We start from the raw sequence: 23,529 nt of genomic DNA on the forward strand, positions 1-23,529 counted from the left end.
ATGTTACAATATTTTGAAAATTATTATGGAGGCCATTGCTATTCCTTGACTTCAAATGTGCTGAGATGCTTTACTGTTGTGAGAAGTATTACATACTCCTAGCTCTGACCAGATTCCTCCTTTCTTCTGCCTTCTGCTCGTGATGTAGGGACTCAGGATTCACTTTAGATTTGATATGGCTATTGATAATTTGCAGAATTAATACATTACATAAGATAATCCGAGTTCATTATGAAGCCAAATAAACCTATACAAAGCAAACATCTTTTCTAAGCACTTCCTACTAATGTTGCATCTGAAATAAAATATTCTAAATGTTTCCAAAGACATATGTTGTTCCAGTGAGGATAGCCACAACTACACAATGTGGTAGTGTAAATCTAAGAAGTGGGCAAGAACTATACAAAACCAGCAAAAAAGATATCTATGGTTTTAAAAGTATATAAAACTGCAAACAAAAAAAATCCATTCAGATTGGTTCTATCCCACCTAGCTAGCCACAAGTTTGTACAGTGAGCTGTAAACTTTGCTAATATTTGTGAACCAAGTCCCCAGGGCATAATTTTCAGCCAAGCTGTGGTTTCTGCATTTTTGCATAATTTTGTATTGTGTGTCTTTGATTATTTGCAAACAGACTATCCCATTTGGGGATCTGGCACAAGCATGCTGAAACTGCAGAATTTAACAGCACAATTAGGGAAACACTGTAGTCACCAGGAGAACAGCTTCTTTGGATGAGCACATGACTGAAGTCTGATCCAGTTCGCTTTACAGAAGCGCATCATGTTTTCCTCAGTCCTGTCCCCCAAACAGTATAGCGTGCTTATACATTGAATTAATCTTCAAGCAGACACAGGATAACCCAGAAACAGATCAGGAGCACAGCACATTCCAAATCTGCACATACACTTTCAAAGATGCTATTTTTGCAAGGTATACAGATGGAGGAAATATAATGTGCTCACTGCTGTCTCAGTGCCTGCATTCTTCCACTGTCCCTGACCTGATTCAGGTTCCCTTGGACAGCAGCCTGGGGTTTGTTTATTTGACAGACATTCAGAAGTTTTTTGTTGGTTCTCTGCTGAGACCACCAAACCTATTTTGTCACAATGTGCCACAAGTTTGTTCTGGTGGTTGTAGCCACCTATTTTTGCTGATTTTCTCTACCACACTCGGGATATACCATCTCCTGTGCTCAAGCTGGAGCTGCAAACAGGTAGGTATGCTGACTTGCAAGTCAATCTTGTGTCAAGCATTGTTTTTCTTTTATGCATTCCTGTCAAATCAATCAATAATTTCTTCAGATTCTTCAACAGAGATGCTTTCATTGATGCAATGCTTTTGTTTGTTTTTTAATAAACCATGACTATTCTGTCCTTTTGCCTGCCCTTGCTAAGAAGAATGCAGCACCCATTCCCTGCCCATGAGGTCAGGGGTCCAACCCTGCCACTGCCTCAAGAACTGGGAATTATTAAATAAAAAATTAACTACAAAATTAAGTACTTGGGCTTTGTACCAAGAAAGCACAGAGGGTCGGAAATATTTGTAAGTAATTGGAGAGAAAGTATAACAGAGATACCACATACAAAAACTGGAGGGGAAAAAAAGTCATTGATATCCTAAATCCTGACCACAGTGAAGTGGGGTTGCTTTACAACTGCCCATAAATCATAGTTGTTTTTTTGAGTTATTAGTTCGTGGTTTCCACAATCCCCTTCATATTTCACTCTTTTCTCTTAGTTCTTTCATAACTAAGAAATACCCATGCTCCTCCCTCAGAAAAGATTTCAGCTGCCCTAAATGCCAGGACAGAACTGCTGTGGCACCTGCAGCTGCAACTTCTCACACACACTTCTACTACACTCCTAAAGGTCGTATTAAAAAGCTTACAGATCACAGTATCAAACTACCACGGTCAATACTTATACTCCAACAAGAGAAATGCAGCAAGTTAATTGTTCACCACTGCAAATCACAGGCAACAATCACTGACAACAACCACGAAACCAGAGAAACAGCCCTGCACCTTATTCTGTCTCCTTCCACTGCAGTTGGATTTGTATTTTGTACCTGCTTTTATGCAACTCTCACTGTTTTGAGACACTTTACACACCGACAGGGTCAACTCCTTTGCAGATGTTCCACACTTTCTTCTCTGTTGTAGTGTGCATGCATTCAGATTTCCCTCGAGTGCCTGACAGTGCACATCACCTGTCTGGAGATGCACGTTTAGAGATGTGGTATTTATTGCCTGCATCAGGGACTTTCTGTATAATGCACCAAAGCAGGGCAAGCTGGCTCATTACTTGCTGCCTCAAAGTTCAAAGTTCAGATCCAGACCCAGATGTTGAACTTTTTAAATATTAAGGACCATCTGTTTTACTTTTAGTTTGGCTCATCAGAGAGAAAATCCCAGATCATGGTGTTTGGTGCTGGCTTTCTCAGTTCTGTCCCTGAGTTGCTGAGTAATCCTTGGGAAGCAAAGAAAATCCTGAAGCCTTTGCCTACCTACAGTATAAGACAGATATGTTACTAAAATGGTGTCCTCTTACTTATTTTTAATCTAACTATGTAAGACTGCAGTCAGTTGCCAGCACAGTGACTCAGCAGAGCCCCAAGCAGGGAAACGCCCTGCTGGGACTCCTGCAACCCAAAGGGAGCATGGCCAGGCACTGGGCCTTTCCTCACAGAACAGCCTCACCTGCTTTGGGCATCTGCAGGACACTCAGGACACCCACAGCAAGGGCTCCTGGAACCAGAATGCAAATTGCTTGTAAATAATGGAATAGGGACCAACGCACTTTGCCTATGCAGCCTTCAGATTTCAATGTTGTTTTATGAAAGCTTGGTAGTCCTCAACTCAGCATCTTTACATTACTCTGATTAATTTACACTTAAGTTTAGCAACATCCTTTATTTTCCATTGGAGAGCCTGCCTGTCACTTCCCCGTCTGCAACTCTCACACTAATACCTGTCGGTCTGAAAGCATGCCCCACATTCCTAACGGGAAAGCTCAGGTGCTCTTTGGGGATGTTTGTCTCCCAAATCCTTTTGGAACGTGGAGCACATATAACAGATTTTCAGAGACTATCTGTTAATTAGTATCCACAGAACTATCAAGGGCATCTGTGGTGTCGAACACAGTATCCTCTATTCAGTAAGCAATTTATTTCAGGAGGTTGACTCATTTCCTTAAAGCTTTTTGAGCTATCTGTTGTGACTGAAAAAAATTCCGAAAATTTAGAAGTACTCAAGGAAATGAGCCAACACATCCTGGAAGAAATTCATCCAAAATACACACACAATAAGATAAGTCAGTCTCAGATTTCTAAAGAAATGAGCAGGAAGGAGTTCTGAAAGAACCTGAAATATTTTCTGTGAAACACAATGTTTGTTTCCCCTCATCGTAACTCTCCTTACGCCCACTTTAAAAGCAGCATATTATGGTTAATCAGGAAGCGGTCTTCCTAAGGTTTTTTTCTCCCTGCAAAGAAAAAAAAACCTTCCCTTAAACAGTTTAGTGGATCTCCCCTATACTTAAATTAAAAACACTGCTGTCTGTGTGCCTGATGAGAATTTTCAGAAACTGGTGCTTACCCCTAGAGGCACAGAGCCCATGGTCAAACCATATATCCACAAGAGAGCCTTCTCAGTGAGATGAGTAACACACCCCTGAATTACCTCATCACAGACTCATTACCTTCAAGGGTTTCCAGCAATGTATCAACATCTCAAGGCACTAGGAAATATTCCTGAGCATCAAATAAGCCACCTCAAAGTAACTGGTAGAGTTCATGCTCTAGCTAAACAGAAGACAGTTTTTCTTTGGAAATTTAAATGGAATTTTATGACAATGTCTTGTTTTACTACGTTTAACTGCACAGCAGTCCTAAGCAAAAGGACATCACCTAAAAAATAGCATCTTATAACCTATTCTTCATCACATGACATGCAGTATATAGATGGTGAAGAGGGAGAAAAGGAGGTTGTAAGATCACTCAAGACTTTTGCAATCTTCTTCAGCTGAAGACAATTTAGAATTTCCAAAATAAATTAACTTCTGAGTAATGCAGTGATGGCAAAAACTGAGCTTTCAAGTAATAACCAGAAAAACTGCTAACTTGTCTTAAGCACCATATTGTCACACTCAGAGTAATAGGAATGATTTTTTTTCCCCCTATACATTGCCAGATCCTTTTCCTCACGTATAGGCTTTAGTAGTTTTGCAGTGAGATGGATGACTACTTCAGAGTTAAGATTTACCTCTTAAACAAAAAGGATACCAATACAGTTATTTCTCATCCCAAATATTTAAGCTGATGTCATGAAGATGAGAGAAATGAAGCCAAACACTGCTTATGATAAGTACTAAATAGCTCTGCAGATTAATCTGGATGAGACCAAAGCCAGAAGAAACACAAAAGTAATTTTGCAGTTCTTTAGAAGCAGTATCATTTTAACCAGTGCCAAAAATCATCAACAGAAGAAAGGAGATAACAATTTTGCTTATTTAAATTTTTAGCATAAAATCTCAGAAATAAAAAGTGCTCTCTCTCATGGTGTTAACACGCAACAGCAAAAAAGAACACAACACTGTGTAGACTAATGAAGGCAAGGAAGTTTTATTAACTTGTGCAATTGTCTTAAAAGCACCTACATAAAACATTTATTTTTCCTTCTACGTTTCCAGAAGAGTATTTTTTAAAAGCATTAATTCCCTGGGACTCTTCAGGCAACAAACAGAACCTAGGACTGAATGCAACTAGAAACAAAGGCTCACCAACTCAGCTACTCCCAGCAATACAGGTAAACACAGACATAAGTAATTGCAAACAGTGCAATCAGACTTGCTCTCCTTTTACAGCAGCCTACAAATCACATCCCATCACAGCCTCTCTGCTGGGGTCACTGCTGCACATTGCAGCTAAGCAGGTCCAGTGGCAAATTACTGCCAAGAGTGTCCCTCCCACTCCTGATCCCCCACTCCTGCAGGTAACCCCTGCTGCTGTCCCTCAGCCCCTTCGAGATGCTAAACTGGCAGAGAGCTGTTTGTATTGGCAGAGCAAATGCTCTGCCAGCTTAGCGCTGCTCAGCCAGCGGGCGGCAAACAGCAGCACCGAGCACAGCCATCTACGTGAATCTGGAACACAGAGATTTTTGTTTAACTGCTTGAGCGGGAGAGAAGAAGAGCACTCAGTTCAGCGTGCTGTAATTAGGACTGCTTTCCAAACCTGAAACCTTTTGTGCTCATGACTTAGATTAGCGAATGCACAACAAATGCCAAAGCTCTTTGCATCCCTTGGGGCAGCGGCACTGATGTCAGGTGGGATGGCTGGGACTTCACTTCTGAACACGTAGCAGGGGTGTGGGTGGTTTGGGGTTTTTGAAGGGAACTGCACAATGCACTTTTCACCCTATTGCTCAAATTTACAAGTTTAAGAATACATCAAAGAAAGTGTTGCTGCCTGCACATTAAGTACCATCTCATCAATAACTCCTAAAAATCTTACTCATTTTTGACTTTGGTAGGTTGTTGCATCCTTATTCAGTATCTGGGAAGCAACTGCCTGTCTGGAAGTCTACTAAAATTGAAAGATGCATCTATGTTGAAAAATTTGTCAAACCGAATTTTCCCTCACCCTGCAGGCTACCATCTGCTGAACTATGTCATGCATGAAACTCTAGATACAAATTAGAAACATAGTGAACACAGAAATATATATATTTTTTCTTTTTTTAACAAGGTCATTACTGGATATTTATCTCAGTGACAACCAAATGTGCCTGCTACTGCACTATAATGTTTTTCTACACATATCTCATTTTATGAAGCCAAACCCATTTAGGCTTAACTAGCTTCATATACAAGAAAGTGCTTCCACGTTTTATGGCAAAGATAAAACATTGATTAAGGTCCTGATTTTGCAAGGCATGGAATGCATTCAGTTCTTAGTCCTCTCCACAGATGAAACCTATCAGGTCCAAGCTTTCAGTTTTCACCTCTTGAAAATTATCCTCAAGTGTGACTTAAGTCACATGAACTACATTTTTGACCACCAGATAAAGTTTAAATTCTCAGGTAAGGACGCATTTAATAGAGCATGAGAGTTCACACCGTATCTGGGTAGATAATCTGTCTTTTTCCTCTTTGCCTTACTACAGTACATGCAGAATGAAAATGTTATTTTTATGGAAATTGTAGGTTCATTTTTTGCATTACCACACATTGGGAGATAAGGGATTAATTTATTCCCAAGGTTAGGGCAGGATTGACAAAGGCAATGAACCTACTATTTTTATGAACTTTCAAGGACTACTGACACATTAGTGATCAGTGACTTGAAACACGACGGAAGACTAAACAGTTTGACATTAACTCTGAATGACTGCCGCACAAAGGAGGCAGATCTCATGAAGAGAGTTTGAGCAGACCTTGAAACAAAGCTCAGAAGCACAGGATTTGCTTGCCTGAAAATTGGCTGCCCACCAAAGTGAGAGCGATGGAGTCCCGGCTGCTGCTGGGCACAGAGACAGGAAACGCTGCCAGGGCAGACGTCCCCAAGTTCTGCTGTGCCCACAGGGGGAGCGCCAGCGAAGCACAGTCCGTGTAACTGCACAGCTCGCGCATCTTCGCCCCAAATCAGAGCCTCCCTCATGCCAAAACGGCAAAGCACACAAGGGCTGGGTGCCACTCTGGCCCTGCTCACCATTTTTCTGTACCAGAGAAGTTCCAGATCTGGCCATTCTCTGGGTCTTTTCTGTCCTTCAAATAGCATAAATTGCAGATAAATCTTGATGAGCTTTGCTAGGGAAGGAGGCCTATGAAAATCAGTAATGGCAGCTTCATTAACCTCCTCCAGTAATAATTTATGAACCTGTGTATCCAATATCAGAATATATTAAAATATTATATTAAACATATCTGCTAATAAAGCATTAGCTTCAGAATCCTGGTATGTTTGTGTCTCATCTTTTAGCTTTACCTACACCAGTCACATCCTTAACATATCCTATTTAGCACTCAGCTTGTAACACTTCTCCATTAATTGAGATTCTTACAGTCATTGATAAATCTGTGCAGATGCAGGAGCCAAGAACTTCATAAAAAATGTACAGGAGGAATTCTAGCACTATACATAATATAAAACTAATCCATAATCTATTTCTCACATGAAAAAAGACCCCATAGATGAACTAATGCAACTCCTTTTTCAATCCAGTTATCACTGACTTGGAATAACTGTTTTTCCCAAACTGTTTTGAAAATACTGTATGGCATGTTGATTTGATTATACAAAACAGCACTGGAAATGTCTTTAAAAAAATTAAAACCAACCTCCTTCAAACAAATTAAAACACAAGCTAACACAAGGCAGTTTTACAGTAACAGGAATATTACAAATTCAGAGGTCTACACTGTTTTCCATTATCCAGTGTTTGTATTTGCCATCTTCCCATCTGCTAGAACAGTCACTTCAAAAAGGCAGGGTGGGGAGGACACCACTTTCTATCCAAAGGATTATAAATGTTGTCATGCCAAAACCTCTTGCAGTGGAAAGATACTGACAACACAGCTGAAAATGTCCTCCCAGCAGCTATGTTTGTCTAGTTTTCAGGTCAGGGCTATCTCAAAAACTGAAAAAAATACAATTAACTGAAAAGTTTGGATGTTCTGGTGAGACTTAGAATTCTGCACAGCTTAAACTTATATATCATCCTATGAGATCCTAGATTTTGGGAGTTTTAGCAGGGAATGAATTACTTTCTACACAAATAAAATGTATATATTTTAATATAACGGGTGTGTCTTTCCAGGCATCTGCTGCATGCAATGAAAACACACAGAGAAAACACTTTCAATCCACCTCTTCTAATTTTTTGCAGTAAAAAAATGGTATTATGCTGTCCATACACTGATTTTTGAGAAAAGTTCACCAGCTCACAACTGAAGAGGAGAAAGTACCAAATTCCATGTTGGTAAAAAAGGAGCTTTGTATGTGGGTCAGGACCTAGGAAGAACTGAAAGAATAAAACTGGAATGCAGTATCTGGAGGGAAAGCTTCTTAAGACCCTTGGTTTATTATAAATTTTTTTTAGACCACTGCAGCCTCACCACACATGATTTTAGGATACAATTCTTACATTAGACTGCCTTCACTTTTCATTATCCCACTCAAGAGGTGGCCTTTCCCTAAATATTACTAAGTCACCAGCAAATGAAATTATTAAGGCAGCTTTTTCTCCACACTCTGTGGCTGATGACGTCCAGCACAATGCCAGCCTCCTGGAAGTCAAAGCCAGAGACTCTCATGGAGCCAACTGGGTAAAGACCGACTCTTCTACACAGAAATTCAAGCCTGTGGTTTGCAGACCTTAGCAGCAACCACAAATTAATAGTTTTATGCCTAGCAACTAGTCAATAGACATGAACAGTACTGCTCATATTTTAAAGTACAGAAAAGGAAAGAACAGAACAGAAAAAAAAAAAAAATCAAGTGAATAATCAGAATTTTCTGGAAGATAATAAAGATATTACTTTGTATGTTTTCTATAATGCAAACCAAATAAATCTTCTAGGAATAAAGTATCTTAACATTTTATAATCTCTCTGTCTAATGTGAGCCACTATTTTAAGTGTACTAAAGGCAGTTTATGCAAAAGCTTTTTTCTTTTTAATCCTGTCTGACCTGAAAAGGCGAGGCTCCAAACTCCATTACCCTAGGAAGCTTAGTATAAACCCAGAGTCTATCTAAATTGCCCTATATAACTTCACATTTGGGGGGCGAGGGGGGGGGGGGGGTGTTTCTTTTCATTTTTGTTTGGTTTTATAATGCTATTTTGGATCTAGGTATAACAAAAAGCCAAGCAGCCTCTATAAGCAGCTGATGGAAACAAATACAATGACCTTTGATGGTCAGCATTTTAAATGTGCTAAGGATCTCCAGAATGAGGGCATGCATCTCATAAATAGGACTCTGTAAATTAGGACAAAAATAGGCCAACCTAGGCAATTTGGCCATGGGAGACAGTCTATTTTAGCCAGAAATAGGGTTTGCTTCTCTCTGCTGACTTTTTATTCTTTATTTTGTACTTCCTGGTTTTTTTTAATATGAGACTTCATGACAACCCATAACATTCATCAAGATACAACTTCCCTCAGCATTCCACAAGCAGTGGCAAGTCCACCTGTTCATCTTTTTGAGCAGTTCTCACTTTCCGAGGAAGTCCTGGAACCCTGTTGCTATAATAACACAGTAGCAAGAAAATTGGGATCTCATAGTTCCTTCAAACTGAATATCCATTTTTCTCCTTTGATTTCAACTGGGGCCAATATTTTGCACAACTTTACTCACTACAGGACTCCAGAGCTTGACCACTCTTGCCATAGCAAGATGCAGATTCCTTGTAAATAGAGGAAATAAAAAACAACCTCCAACATATTAAATATTGCTTGTAACAACAATAATTTTTAAACAGGCATATACAAAGCAAAAACTGAGTTGCTACTGAACAAGAAAACCTTATGGGTCGAAGAGGATGTCTGTTAAATTCTGTAGTCTTCTACAACTTCAAACAATGAAGGTTTTTAGTCTAAATCCTAATTAAAAATAGAGAATTTTTGAGAAGAGGATCTCTTCCTTCCTTTTCATTAGGACAGAAAGACTGAAAATTCAAAGTAAGCACAAGTGCAATATCTCTACTAAAAGGCCCCCTCTTCAAATTTCATCAAGCCTTGTCACTCCCCAAGTGACAATCCTCATTAACAGCCCTGAATAAAAAATGACAAGTACATTCTAGGCAGAGCTTAAAGCTGAATTCAAAATGATAAACCTGTATTTCAGATTTGACAATTTCACATTTCACACAACACTGCCCAATTTACCCAAAGAGAGCGAATAACATTTCTGCCTTGCACGCAGTCTCAGTGGGACTCCCCCCTGTGCTTTCACAGCTGTGGTATCTGCATTCCCACACATCTCGCCTCTGGAGATACAAAGCCGCTTTAACGAAACTTCATGGACAAGACTGTTCCAGAAGTGCCACTGACACTTTTAAAAGTTCAGCCAGTACAAATCCAGAAATAGCCAGGAAAAAGGATGTTTGCCTTCACAAAATACACTGTGTCCCTCACATACACTCTTCTTCTGGTAATCCTTAGGAATACACTGGGAAAGAACAAGAACATGTATACAAAGCAGTCTCTGCAAGAAAACGGGCCATGTTTTAACATACACACTGATGAAACAGAGGAAGATACAAGTAGGGTACAAGTGAGCAAACTCACATATATAACTAAAAACATTATTTAAAATACAAATTTATAGAAAAATTGAGCATGAATTTAGCTGCATAGAATTATTCAGTTAGGTTCAATTTCTTGCATTAAAAATGAAAGACCAAAAGTTTCTGTAGAGGAGTATCCCATGAATTAATGCCTCATAAAAGACAGTCTTTTCTACAAAGTATTTGTTCATTTATATCTTCCTTTCCTTTTTTAATAAAATAACAAGAAGTCTAAAAAAAAAATTCACATGCACTTAAAAAAAATTTAAAAATCAGTCCTTCAGAATAAGATGATTCTGTGATTCTCCCCTTGGGCTTTTCTCGTTTTAAAAAGGTAACATTTATTTTCATAACCATTTAGCAGGCCAAACATTTCACTGAAGTTGTACTGTTCTAGGAAAAGCTCCATCTACTCTTCCCTAGTGAAAGCCAATCAATCACCTGCAAAGCACCTAACAGCAGAGGCAGTGACTCTGATTGCTGACAGTCTTGTGACCAGCTGCACCAATCAATGTCTGGGGGTATGTGTACAGTGGGTTCTGGCCAGCCTGTTATAAAGAAACTTCTATTAAGAAGTTTGGTGGGATTCATAGTGAGCCACTGCAGTTCTAACCAAGCAGTAAAACCACACTCAGAAGCACAGAACTGCCTTCTCATTATAGAAAACTAATGAGAACATGCTAATTGAGTAAATTAATGAATGAAGAGGCAAGACCGCTTCCAGTGCTCCATTTTCAATTCCTTTTATAATGGATGTAATTATATGAAACTTAATTTGAGCTGAAAATGTACCTGCATTGCTTCAGACCTTTGCCAGATCTCTCTGCACAAATGCCTGAACTCAGAATGATGGTCATTTTAGAATGTTCATCTTCTCCTCACAGAATCAACAATCACTTTTTCCCCTCAAAACACCGATCTGTCTTTCATGACAATTAACTGCACAAGCAACATTAAATAAAAAAAAAAAAAAAAAAGCCACCGGACTGTGCTTTTGGTGCTTTGGGGTTTTAAAATAACCCCAAAAATAATATTTGCCTCTTTCTGCTCCCAGCTCCTTGAAAAATGGTGCTTTACTTGAAGACATGGGGGAATACTGGAGGTACAGCAGCAAGCTGGCAGAGCCCCAGTGACGCCTTGTGTTAGTGACCACACACAATTCCCAGTGCCTTCAGGAGCCTGTGCCAGAGGGGAGACTTAAATGAAATAATTTTCATTTTAAACAAAGACCAGGATGGAGAACCTCAAGCAACTACATTAAATGTTAATAACATGTTTGAGAATGGAGCTTTTATTCTTAAAAATATTCACCAACTAGCATGCCTCTCCTGAGAAAATAAGTTCTTGCAAAGGAGTAAGTGGAAACTGGAGGTACTTCACAGCAATTATCACAAAGGACTGAAAATGCTGGATTACACCTGTAGAATTTAACTTACCTTAACTGCGGCTATAAAAGTTATGCAAATTAAGAGGTTTTTTTAACACTTGAAAGAGTTGATCAAAAAACTTAACATCAAAGACAGACAGGCATGCCTATCAGACTATGTCCTTACCTCTGCTGTTAAAAAATGTGCAGTTTTATCATTCAGAGTGATAAAACCACAAGTCTTAAAGGAAACACTGCTCAGATCTATTTTAAATCAGTAACAAAACTCACACCACCATTCATGGATTTCAAGTGGCAATGGAGACAAAAGCTTCTGGACCTTCCACCATTTAACAAGAAATCATTCACATACTCTGTATTACATGGTAGTATAAGGGGGGTTTAGGCCCAAGAAGACATAAATATGGGTGTTCCACAGGATTCTTACCCTGTGGTAACTTAATATTGTTTTATATTTTACAGATTAAACAGACTGAATGTAGAAATATTTTTAATCATAAAAATAAGATAAAAATCACTTTCAGCCTACAGTAAGAACCAATAAGAATTTTACAGAGTTGCTGCATTTTAGCTTACTGAATATCAATCCTGAAGTGCTGTGAACCATAAAAAAACAACAGGAAAGATTGTTAAGCCTTTATGCAGATGAAGTTCTCGATGTATTTAAATTAGAATGTTTAAGTTCATTTAGCAGGCTGTGCATTTTACAGCACAGATCACACTTTGATTGCTAATGCTGTTGGGAAGATCCATTTCTGTTTATTATGGAGACACTTCAGTTAGGTGGCTTAAAGGTTAGTGCATATCCACAGTTTGTTCCAGGAGAGACTGCAGCTTACACAGCAACTCCAATACAGCTTTTATAGCCAGGTATGCACTGGAACAACACAAGTCAATAATGTCCACTTTGTGGAACTACGATAATGTTGGAAAAAATACCAGATGAAAAGAAAGAGAACTAGAAACAGCATCTACACAGAATGTAACATTAAGTGATGCAGAGATGGAACATCTTGTGAAAAGGTGGCACAGCAAATATCTCTCAAAAATCCTACTGAGGCCAATTTCATTGCACTACACTTAGTCCCAGCACAGACAAATTTCCAGTGGTCAAAACTGTCTCCATCAGTTTGTGCTATCATGTTTCTGGCAGCTTGAACTGACCATTCTCTCTACATGAGTAATCAGGTTCAGAGAAGCAGCACAATTTTGCAACAAATGAACCCATCAGTCCCACTTAGTGAGCACTGGTTAAATTCAGTGCACTGGTTAAATTCAGTGCACGTGAAGGGATTCCTTGAGAAGGCGACTAAAGCCCATGTGCCACTCGAGGTACCCAGGTACCGGCTATGCTCCTTTCCTAGTGGGGGCATAAAGGCTGTCCTTTGGACAGCTCCAAACCACACATGCAGCAGGGACGTTTGCATCCTTGATTAAACACAACACACAGGAAAATCACAACCCAGAGAGGTTACTGATGCTCTCAGCACCAACTGACCAACTGATCCATCCCTTTCGAGCCACATTATTTGCTAGTGCACACACAGCCCACAGGCCCTTGCATGCCAGCCTAGAGCTCTTTCCAGCTCCCGCCTATGAAATAGCCCGAACAGCACAAAGAAACCCACACAGAAGAATCTCTGGAGAGGATTTCCTTCTACATGAACTCCTCATAAACAGAAATTTTCGCTCCTTCAGAACTGATACTATTTCAGTTCTACAAAATCAAAGACTTATGTAAATGATAATGTAGCTTTTCACAAATGGTAAGTGGTTACTTGTCGAAGATAATGTATAAGCATTGGACTGTAAGCACATCGAGTTACATGATGAATATGGTACTTCAAATTTTCCAGTCTGTAAGCCAGCCACCAGCAAAGGTGGAAACAGGAAACTGTATGCTTAAGAATAATGCATTTCATCTTCTAGCAGGTCACTGTGGAACCAGATCTACATTAATTAGAATCATGTTTTTACATAGTTCACTGCATGGAGAAAAGCAAAGAGGAATCCAAGGCAACTCTCTGCAGTCTTATCTCAGCTTTATCTGTAGATTAGTCCTGTAGTGTACCAGAACACGTCAGAAAATAAAATAGGAAGTGACAAAATAGCAAGAAACACACAAATATTACAACATAATTCTAACTTACCTATGTGATAAAGTCCTATCCAGTCAGTTGGATCTACTTCTTCCTTAATATCCCAGAAAATGATGAGGTTCTGAGACTGTCCCAAGGTGTATTCATACATGCTGGCTGTCAAACTAGACCTGCTATCCGAGGTCACTAAATCAGTGTCACTGTTGGCACGCTGCAAGTTCATATTCTCAGGCATGGTGCCCTGAGAGGCCAAGCTCTGCAGGTTCTCGGGGCTCAGGGTGTACCGGAGCTGTGGGTTGCGGCGGCGCACAAAGAGCAGATGTTCTCGGGCTGAGCTGGCCATCTCTTCTCCACTTTTGTCAATTCACGTAAAAAAGTTGTTGTTCAGAGATCTATCATGAAGAAGGAAAAAAGTAAGTTTAAAGTGAGACAAGAGGTGACTCAGTTATTAAACGGAGAAGTATTAGTGCAAAAATGTTCCCACAGAAGCCTAAAACAGACTGAGTACAATCTCTTTCTTCATTGCCCTACCAATGCAAAGAACTGAGTGTCTGTACATTTAAAAAACCCCATGATTCACATACAACAAAATGTTTTGTGGTGTATGTTAGCCATACACCACAAAGTAACATTTATAAGCCAGAAAACAGCAGAAAGCAAATCATCCAATCTATGAAGCGAGAACAGCTGTAGTAACAAAGCTAATTTAAGTTTGGCCTTAAGAGTGAAATAGCCTTAAGAGCAAAGACACAATGAACTCATCTTCCACCATAAAAATCACAGCACTACATGATGGATATGGTAGTTTCAACAATACTCTCTATGCCCTGTTTGATCAGCATGAGTAAAGTGATGCAGATAATGGTAAGGTTGGACATATTTCAGTAGAAATATGGTATCCCAGACTTATGCTACTATAAAAACATCTTGTAAGGATTTCATCTTATAAGGTAAAAGCATAGCTTCTGAGGTGCTCTATGCCATACAAACACGTCAAACCATTGACTGAGGTACTTCAGACTATTGATATACATCCAACTAGTCAGTTCATCTGTGCAGTCAAATTGTTTTGTCCTTTTCCATCCATTAGAAAATAGAGGCCTTATAAATTCAACAGTCTTCCTCCAGCCTTGACAAGACACTTCCTTGAAGTGTCACACCATACATTCACAAGCAGAACTTGCATTTCATTATCCACAGACTCTAAAAGTATTGTCATTTGAAAATAAGCCCTCACATTATTCACAACTTGAGATAAATCATCTCACAACTCATCTTCAATTTTCTTTTCAATAATAATTCAGTGCATGGACTACTCAAGTGTACCAAAAATATTTCTGCTATTTTTCAGTTTTTCTTAAATGGGAGATGTTTTGAAACACTAAGAACTAACAAAGGGGAAAAATAAAGTTCAACTTATCCAGTTGTGTGCAGTCCATCACACACTGTATGTGATTCAGCATCAAATAATGCAGAAAAGGAAGGAAACAAAAATCCAATTCAATAGTTCTGCATACATAGAAATGACATAGAAATGATCACATTTACTTCACAAAGCACATGACACAGTCTTTCCTGACATGAAGAATATTTTGGCTGCATACACATTTTATTTCCAGTGCTGGACATCAGCAGGGTTCACTACCTCCTCTCTGCCATGTTCCTGCACACTGCCTCTGACATCTGGGTCAGTGACAAAAGGGAAACTTTGGTAAAAAGGGCCTTTTCAAATGAGAGTTGGGGGAGTTAGTATCTTGTTTCTCTATGCAAAGTTTTATTCACTAGATCTGAAAATCCCAGAGAGCTTTGAGACCAGAAAGGTTAGTAAGAAAGGGTCACTACCTTCCCTACAAGCCAGTGAAACACATAGGGATCAGCCCTGTGATCTGAGGAACAACACACACTACATTTAAGTGTTAAATGTCACAGTGACAGAGTTGTACCCCCAAGTCAGGAGGTCCCAATTTTCTCCTGAGCCTGCCACCACAGCAAGCAGTTCATGCACCTGCCTGGGAACCACGGTCCTCAGCGCCAGGAGATCAGGCAACATTAATTAACAGATTGACAGAGAGTTATTCATTTTATTTTCTTCTGTCCCACAGCCACAGATTTATGTATTTTTGAACTGCTGTATGCAGTGTTTTTATGGCAGTAAATTCACTGCAAAATAAGTGTCCTGAAGGCGTACTACAAGTTAAAGACAAAGTTTTAATAGGAGGGGTGAAGAAATTTCCTTCAGCTGCAGAGCCTTACACTGTACCCAGGGCAGCACTGGCATTTGTTGGAACATATTGAAAATTTATATGTGGCAGATGGACAAACTCATCCATGATTAAGGATACATAAGAATTACCTTGTACTAGCAAGGACTATGCCACAGTTCGAGAGATGAAAATAGCCCGAGAAAATATTAACTCCTTTGCAACTGTCCATTTTCTTGAGTCCTAATGGCCATCATTCTGGTGAAACACATTAGTTTCTGAAAGTAAAGTAAACCACAAATCTAAATGCTGGGTAACTTGTCTGATCCTATTCATAATTCCAAGTGTGATGCAAACAAACCACATAAAGCAACTGAAATCAATATGCAGCCAGCGAGTTAAACTCACATGTAAATGAGATTCTACTGCAGGGAAAAAATACCTCCAAAAATTCAGGACTCGTAAGCTTTTAGAGCATCGTCTAAATTCAGTAAAAGAGGTTGCAAAGGGGCCCTCATGTCAGATAGTACTCTGCTATGTAGTATCTCAGTGAGGTTAATTAAGGATATTTGTAGAGAGAGAAATACAACACACATATTGTAAAAGGGGAAAAGATGATTGCCATAAAACCCAAACCATAAGAAGTCATAGAAGGGCAAAACGAGCTACTACTTCAATTATTTGCAATCCAGAAAAGAAACAAAAACCTTACACAGTGCCTTCCTGCCTACAAAAGAAATGAGTTCATTGGGTTAACAATTCCTGATGTCTGTCACTAATAACATAAGTAGCAGAACACTAACACATACATCCTACCATAGACTGAAAATAAGAATTATCCTCCCACCTTCAACTCCTGCTAAGCATGACTGAAACAGCATTTGCACCCAGACTATGCTGTAAAGACAATGCCCAGGATTAGCTGTGTGCACCTGCCCCTGCCATGAAGGTTCGGTTCATCAGGCTGAATGCAATCAGAGCAGTGATATCACAGACTATCACACCAAGCTGGCCAGGCATAGTGTTTCATGAAGGCAAACTGAAATCTTCAACCTGAATTAAAAGCATAGGGAAATAGAGGCATCCAGGAAATCAGCAGATACTAACTTTAGCAAACTATTGCAGTTGAAAAGTGAAACCTGTACCAAAGCTGCTTATCCGTATCACAGCATTTTCTTCAGTACTTGAAAAGAAGCTTAGAGAGAAAAAGAACTGATTTCCTCTTAATCTCTAAGTGGCCCAAGTTCAGGATTATTTCTATCTAAATATACTCCCCAATTACTAATCATAGAGGAACTAGAACTGGGAAACGGTTCCACTTAAAAAACAAAATACAGATAGGAAAAATCCTCTTGCCCAACCTTCACTAAAGGAGATTGAAAAGAAACATCAGACCATTTCACACAGTCAAATATTCAATAGTTTAAAAAAATGTATGAATCGAAGTCCAAGAGTTCCAGCACAGGAATAACCAAAAAAAATCCTACCCCACCACGCAAAAGAAACCAGCGTTCACATGCTGTCCTGTTTATCTTACTCCTAACAGTGATTCATTTCTTGTTTATGTAGTGCTCTTTGATGTGGCTTACGGGCGCTGCTCGCAGGCTCTTCCCGCAGCACTCCCAGTGAAGCAGCTGCGCAGGGCTGGCCCCGAGCGCATGACCCGGCCCCGGCGGACACGGCCTGTGCTCTGCGCGGGCGGCCCGGGGCGCTGCCGGGGAAGTGCTCATTGACCCACTGCACCGGGGCGCTGCCGGGGAAGTGCTCATTGACCCACTGCACCGGGGCGCTGCCGGGGAAGTGCTCATTAACCACTGCACCGGGGCGCTGCCGGGGAAGTGCTCATTGACCCACTGCACCGGGGCACTGCCGGGGAAGTGCTCATTGACCCACTGCACCGGGCACTGCCGGGGAAGTGCTCATTGACCCACTGCACCGGGCACTGCCGGGGAAGTGCTCATTAACCACTGCACCGGGGCGCTGCCGGGGAAGTGCTCATTGACCCACTGCACCGGGCACTGCCGGGGAAGTGCTCATTAACCACTGCACCGGGGCGCTGCCGGGGAAGTGCTCATTGACCCACTGCACCGGGCACTGCCGGGGAAGTGCTCATTAACCACTGCACCGGGGCACTGCCGGGGAAGTGCTCATTGACCCACTGCACCGGGCACTGCCGGGGAAGTGCTCATTGACCCACTGCACCGGGGCACTGCCGGGGAAGTGCTCATTGACCCACTGCACCGGGGCACTGCCGGGGAAGTGCTCATTAACCACTGCACCGGGCACTGCCGGGGAAGTGCTCATTAACCACTGCACCGGGGCGCTGCCGGGGAAGTGCTCATTGACCCACTGCACCGGGGCACTGCCGGGGAAGTGCTCATTGACCCACTGCACCGGGGCACTGCCGGGGAAGTGCTCATTAACCACTGCACCGGGCACTGCCGGGGAAGTGCTCATTGACCCACTGCACCGGGCACTGCCGGGGAAGTGCTCATTAACCACTGCACCGGGCACTGCCGGGGAAGTGCTCATTGACCCACTGCACCGGGCACTGCCGGGGAAGTGCTCATTGACCCACTGCACCGGGGCGCTGCCGGGGAAGTGCTCATTGACCCACTGCACCGGGGCACTGCCGGGGAAGTGCTCATTAACCACTGCACCGGGGCACTGCCGGGGAAGTGCTCATTGACCCACTGCACCGGGCACTGCCGGGGAAGTGCTCATTGACCCACTGCACCGGGGCGCTGCCGGGGAAGTGCTCATTGACCCACTGCACCGGGGCACTGCCGGGGAAGTGCTCATTAACCACTGCACCGGGGCACTGCCGGGGAAGTGCTCATTAACCACTGCACCGGGCACTGCCGGGGAAGTGCTCATTGACCCACTGCACCGGGCACTGCCGGGGAAGTGCTCATTAACCACTGCACCGGGCACTGCCGGGGAAGTGCTCATTGACCCACTGCACCGGGCACTGCCGGGGAAGTGCTCATTGACCCACTGCACCGGGGCGCTGCCGGGGAAGTGCTCATTGACCCACTGCACCGGGGCACTGCCGGGGAAGTGCTCATTAACCACTGCACCGGGGCACTGCCGGGGAAGTGCTCATTGACCCACTGCACCGGGCACTGCCGGGGAAGTGCTCATTGACCCACTGCACCGGGGCGCTGCCGGGGAAGTGCTCATTGACCCACTGCACCGGGGCACTGCCGGGGAAGTGCTCATTAACCACTGCACCGGGCACTGCCGGGGAAGTGCTCATTAACCACTGCACCGGGGCACTGCCGGGGAAGTGCTCATTGACCCACTGCACCGGGGCGCTGCCGGGGAAGTGCTCATTGACCCACTGCACCGGGGCGCTGCCGGGGAAGTGCTCATTGACCCACTGCACCGGGGCACTGCCGGGGAAGTGCTCATTGACCCACTGCACCGGGCACTGCCGGGGAAGTGCTCATTGACCCACTGCACCGGGCACTGCCGGGGAAGTGCTCATTGACCCACTGCACCGGGGCACTGCCGGGGAAGTGCTCATTGACCCACTGCACCGGGGCGCTGCCGGGGAAGTGCTCATTGACCCACTGCACCGGGCACTGCCGGGGAAGTGCTCATTGACCACTGCACCGGGGCGCTGCCGGGGAAGTGCTCATTGACCCACTGCACCGGGCACTGCCTTCGGCCCCCGCGCTGCGGCACCGCAGAGGAGCGAGCCGAGGCCGGGGCACTGCACGGCGAGGGTCCCTGCCCTCGGGGAGTGCTCTGCTGTCTCTGCTGCGGAGCGACAGACGGGCAGCAAGAACTGTCCTGCCCAGCCGACACCCAAATGTCCCCCATTCGTGGGATCACTGAATCATTTAGGCGGAAAAAGACCTTTAACAACATCCAGTCCAACCATTAAGCTAACACTCAGAGGTTCACCACTGTCAATGTCTGACAACTCCTTTGCTGAAGAAATTTTCCCTGATATTCAAACCTCCCCAGGGGCCGCTTGAGGCCATTTCCTGTGGACCTTTTGCTTGTTACCTAGGAGAACAGACTGACGCCCAACAGCTTTGAGGTAGTTGTAGAGAGCCATAAGGTTCCCCTGAGCCTCTTTTTCTCCAGGCTAAACACCCCCAGCTCCTTCAACCGCTTCTCACAGGACCTTCACCAGCTCCCTTGTTCTCTTTCGGACACATCAGATCATGCTTGGTATATCTCTCGAATGCCACTCCCATGCTGAGGTAAGCAATCCCCATAATTATACTGGCTGAAGAACACATTAATAATACAAAGAACAGAAAACATGCTGGTTTTCCAGTTACACACTGTGTGACACTGCTTTGTTCAGTACAAAGATTCATAAATGCTGCAATGTAAGGTTCAAATTGACCATCTGTCTGAGCTCAAAGTGGCTGAGAAAATGCTTTTTGAATAAATTCAGAATTTGGGAATCCTTCTCCGCACAGAACTCAAAACCAGCATATTTTCTGGGAGAAGGTAGGACTCCAGTCCCTACACTGGTTTCAGACGTGCTAGAAACTCTGGCAAAAGCAGAATGGTCAGAATTCACTGTCGGCTGCAAAACCTGCCTATGCAGCTGGGTGATGGATAACCATCATTCACTCACGTGCTTCACCACTGCGCTTACCCTGCTTCAGCACATAAAGAGCTTTTATCTCCTCTAGAGCTGCTGTGCACCTCTGCCAGCAGGACAGATGGGCCCCTCCCAGTAAAACTCACCAGCCACTTACTCAGCTTGATCATCAGGAACCGATTTGGCCTGAGACAAAGGGATTAACTGGATAGCTCTTTAACTCAATAGCTTCCTTTCAGGCCTGTATTCTACTATTTCAGGTAGAAGATTTGGTCTATGAAAAATAAAATAAAAACACTCACAACAAAATAATAAAATCTGATAAAGCTGGCATCCTTTCTCTGCAGACAAAAATGAGAGAAAAGCTTCATCTTTCTGCCCAGATGTCCTTTTCTTGTTACTCCTGCTGGGATATTTCCAAGAACTTCTACTCATCAAGTTTTCTGCAATCCACATAATGGAATTTCTCTCAGAAGGTATTTCGCTGATTAGTAGGATTTTTCTCCATTAGCTAACATTCTATCAGATCCAAGTTAAGCTAACACATTTGGATGCTTCCTATTCAATCACCAAGATAAAGATGAATATAAAAGCTGTCACAGTATTCAAGAGCCAAGAAAAACCAGTTCTTTGGGATCTCTATTTTTCTCCACTGATTAACATGTAGAGGGTAATAAAGCCTTTTCACTTACATGACCATGGCTATATCCTAAGTCTTTAGGATGATTTAGTTCATTAATTAATAATCTTGTATCGTGTCGTGGAAATTTAATTTTATTCCAGTAGATAATGAAATTCAATATTGCAAAAATGTAACTACCATCATATTACATAACTGACCAGTTCTGAGCATCAACAGCAGGCAGAAAGTGATGAGATCCTTCAGCTAAAATATAGTCATAACTGTTCAATATTGCTACCTAGAAGGCCTGAGTACTCATTAAGTCTGCATGTTTTAAATAATTACTTATGCAGGTGGATGATACAAACAAGTCCAGTGATGGCTATGTTGGAGGCAAAAAGTGATCATTCCAAACCTAGAGAATTTGTGATCTAATGAAAACCAAAAGAGAGATGTCATAAGCTTGAAAAATCAAATCATTACACTCTGACACCATTTTTCCTTTTAATTACAAGGATACTGAGGATATATCAGAAATATTAAAAGGGAAAGAAGAGCTCTCTCTTTTTTCACCCCAGTTATTCTATTTTGCACATTTGTCAGTAAGTTTGTATTCACTATTTTTCCTGAACAGCCAGTGCTGGATATTACTTTTATTTGGGGAGCCCTTGAAAGATATTAAAAATTATTGGAAGCTACCATCATAACTGACACAGGACTTAAATACAGCTGAAATACTTAAATGTTCTTTAATACCTCTCTTTTAAAATTAAATAAAAGTTGCTTTAATTCAGCTTTAAATTAATTGGATAGTAACTGTCTTGAAATATAAATTGTTTCCAGAAGCACAGAGACAAGTTAAATTCAGAAACATTATTCTTCTGCTGATCTGCTTACTTCCTTCTTCAACAAAGGTTCCAGAGACTTTCCAAGTCCCCCAGACTTTCATAATAGGACAATTAGTGGATACTCTTAGAAGCAGCTTAGCCTGAAGCAATGATGATGTAAGAACATAAACTTGCCAGGTTCCAGAAACAAACCTATATGTGCATGATCTTTTAACCAGGTTTCCTTTTTAATCAAGAAAATTGCCAAGAAGGTCAACTTAAGCATCTTGAAAGACACAGCACTCCATAGATCTTCTCCCAAGAGAGATGTTTTGACTCTTCCATTCAAACTATCTCCACAGGAGTGCCAGACTCAATGACATGCCCCACGCTGGGCTGGCTGTGCCAGGTAGCTGGCCTCCCTAGGGGAAGAGGTAGAGGTCCTCCAAAAAATCATTCAGAGGAGCAAAACCACTCCCTCTCTTGATCTGTGGAGGAAGCTGCAGTAACTCAAGACTGAGCAAAAGAAGACAGAATTTTGTCGAGATGTCCTTGTTGCCCTGCTCTGAGCCATGCAGGGAGTAAACTGAGCTGAGAAAACTCTGCCTTCAGTCTGCTAACTCCTCCTCTGAACTCACTGCTGGGAAATCACAACTAGCAATTTCTGGAAACTGGACTCAGATGTTTTAAGGTAAAGCTAAAAATTACTGCACCGAAATTTGACACAAGTGCGGCTGTACAGGAGAGGGAGGAAGAAAGTAAAGAACATCCGTGTGCATCTCCAGTCTGCTTTGGACTCAAAGCTGGTGACTCAGCTCAGATGTTAAACATCAGCTCAGATTACAAAACCACCATATAATTTAGACTGGCTGAAAATCTACCCTAAGGGAAAAAGCATACAATTCAGCATAAATATATACTTTAAGAAAACAGTCCATGCATTATTTGGCCAGAGAATAGCTCAGTTAATTCAGAGTGCAACAGAATATCTATTTTCAATAGATCTTCGTACAGTTCATTTGTGAGTCCCATACACTTTTGTATCTACCTGGAAACAAATGTCACTCTCCTATGACCTTAGCTGCTTGAGTAAGGCTTCCATCTTCTACCCAACAACAGCAACTTCCTGACACCAGGCAGAAGTTACTGCTCAACCCAGTTATGAAGGGTTGTGCATATTTCTGACAGGTCCACACACCCTGCCCAGTAGCCCACCAGGCACTGGGCTTTCAGCACAACATACTGCATTAATTATCAGGCAAAAGCTTCACCATGGAGCAAGCTGGTCCACAGCACACTGGCCACTGGTCAAAAGAGTGAAAGTTATAAATATGGGCCCAGAGAGTAGTGCACACATCCATACTCATATGCATAGCCTGGCATCCTACAGTTATACCAGTTTTAGAGGGTACTTACTGACATACTTTGTTGTCAATGAAGACAAATGTCCCATGTCCCTGCAATGCTGTCTCCACAGCTCAGGGGGAGTAAGGAAGCCCTAAAACATTTCGAGCTAACTCAGCCACATTAATTATGGA

General features: G+C 42.1%; 1 protein-coding gene across 3 annotated transcripts in view; it reads right to left on the reverse strand.

Moving 5' to 3' along the window:
* HECW2 (HECT, C2 and WW domain containing E3 ubiquitin protein ligase 2) overlaps nucleotides 1-23,529 on the reverse strand; it is a 154,543-nt gene that overhangs the window by 88,621 nt on the left and 42,393 nt on the right. For all 3 annotated transcript variants that reach the window (XM_048310215.1, XM_048310213.1, XM_048310214.1), the window contains exon 2: nucleotides 13,823-14,163. In XM_048310215.1, coding sequence (XP_048166172.1) covers nucleotides 13,823-14,114 — 292 coding nt within the window. In that variant the 5' untranslated portion in view covers nucleotides 14,115-14,163. The remainder of the gene's footprint in view (nucleotides 1-13,822; nucleotides 14,164-23,529) is intronic.

This window comes from Corvus hawaiiensis, chromosome 7 (genome assembly GCF_020740725.1).
Source record: "Corvus hawaiiensis isolate bCorHaw1 chromosome 7, bCorHaw1.pri.cur, whole genome shotgun sequence".
Lineage (NCBI taxonomy): Eukaryota > Metazoa > Chordata > Aves > Passeriformes > Corvidae > Corvus > Corvus hawaiiensis.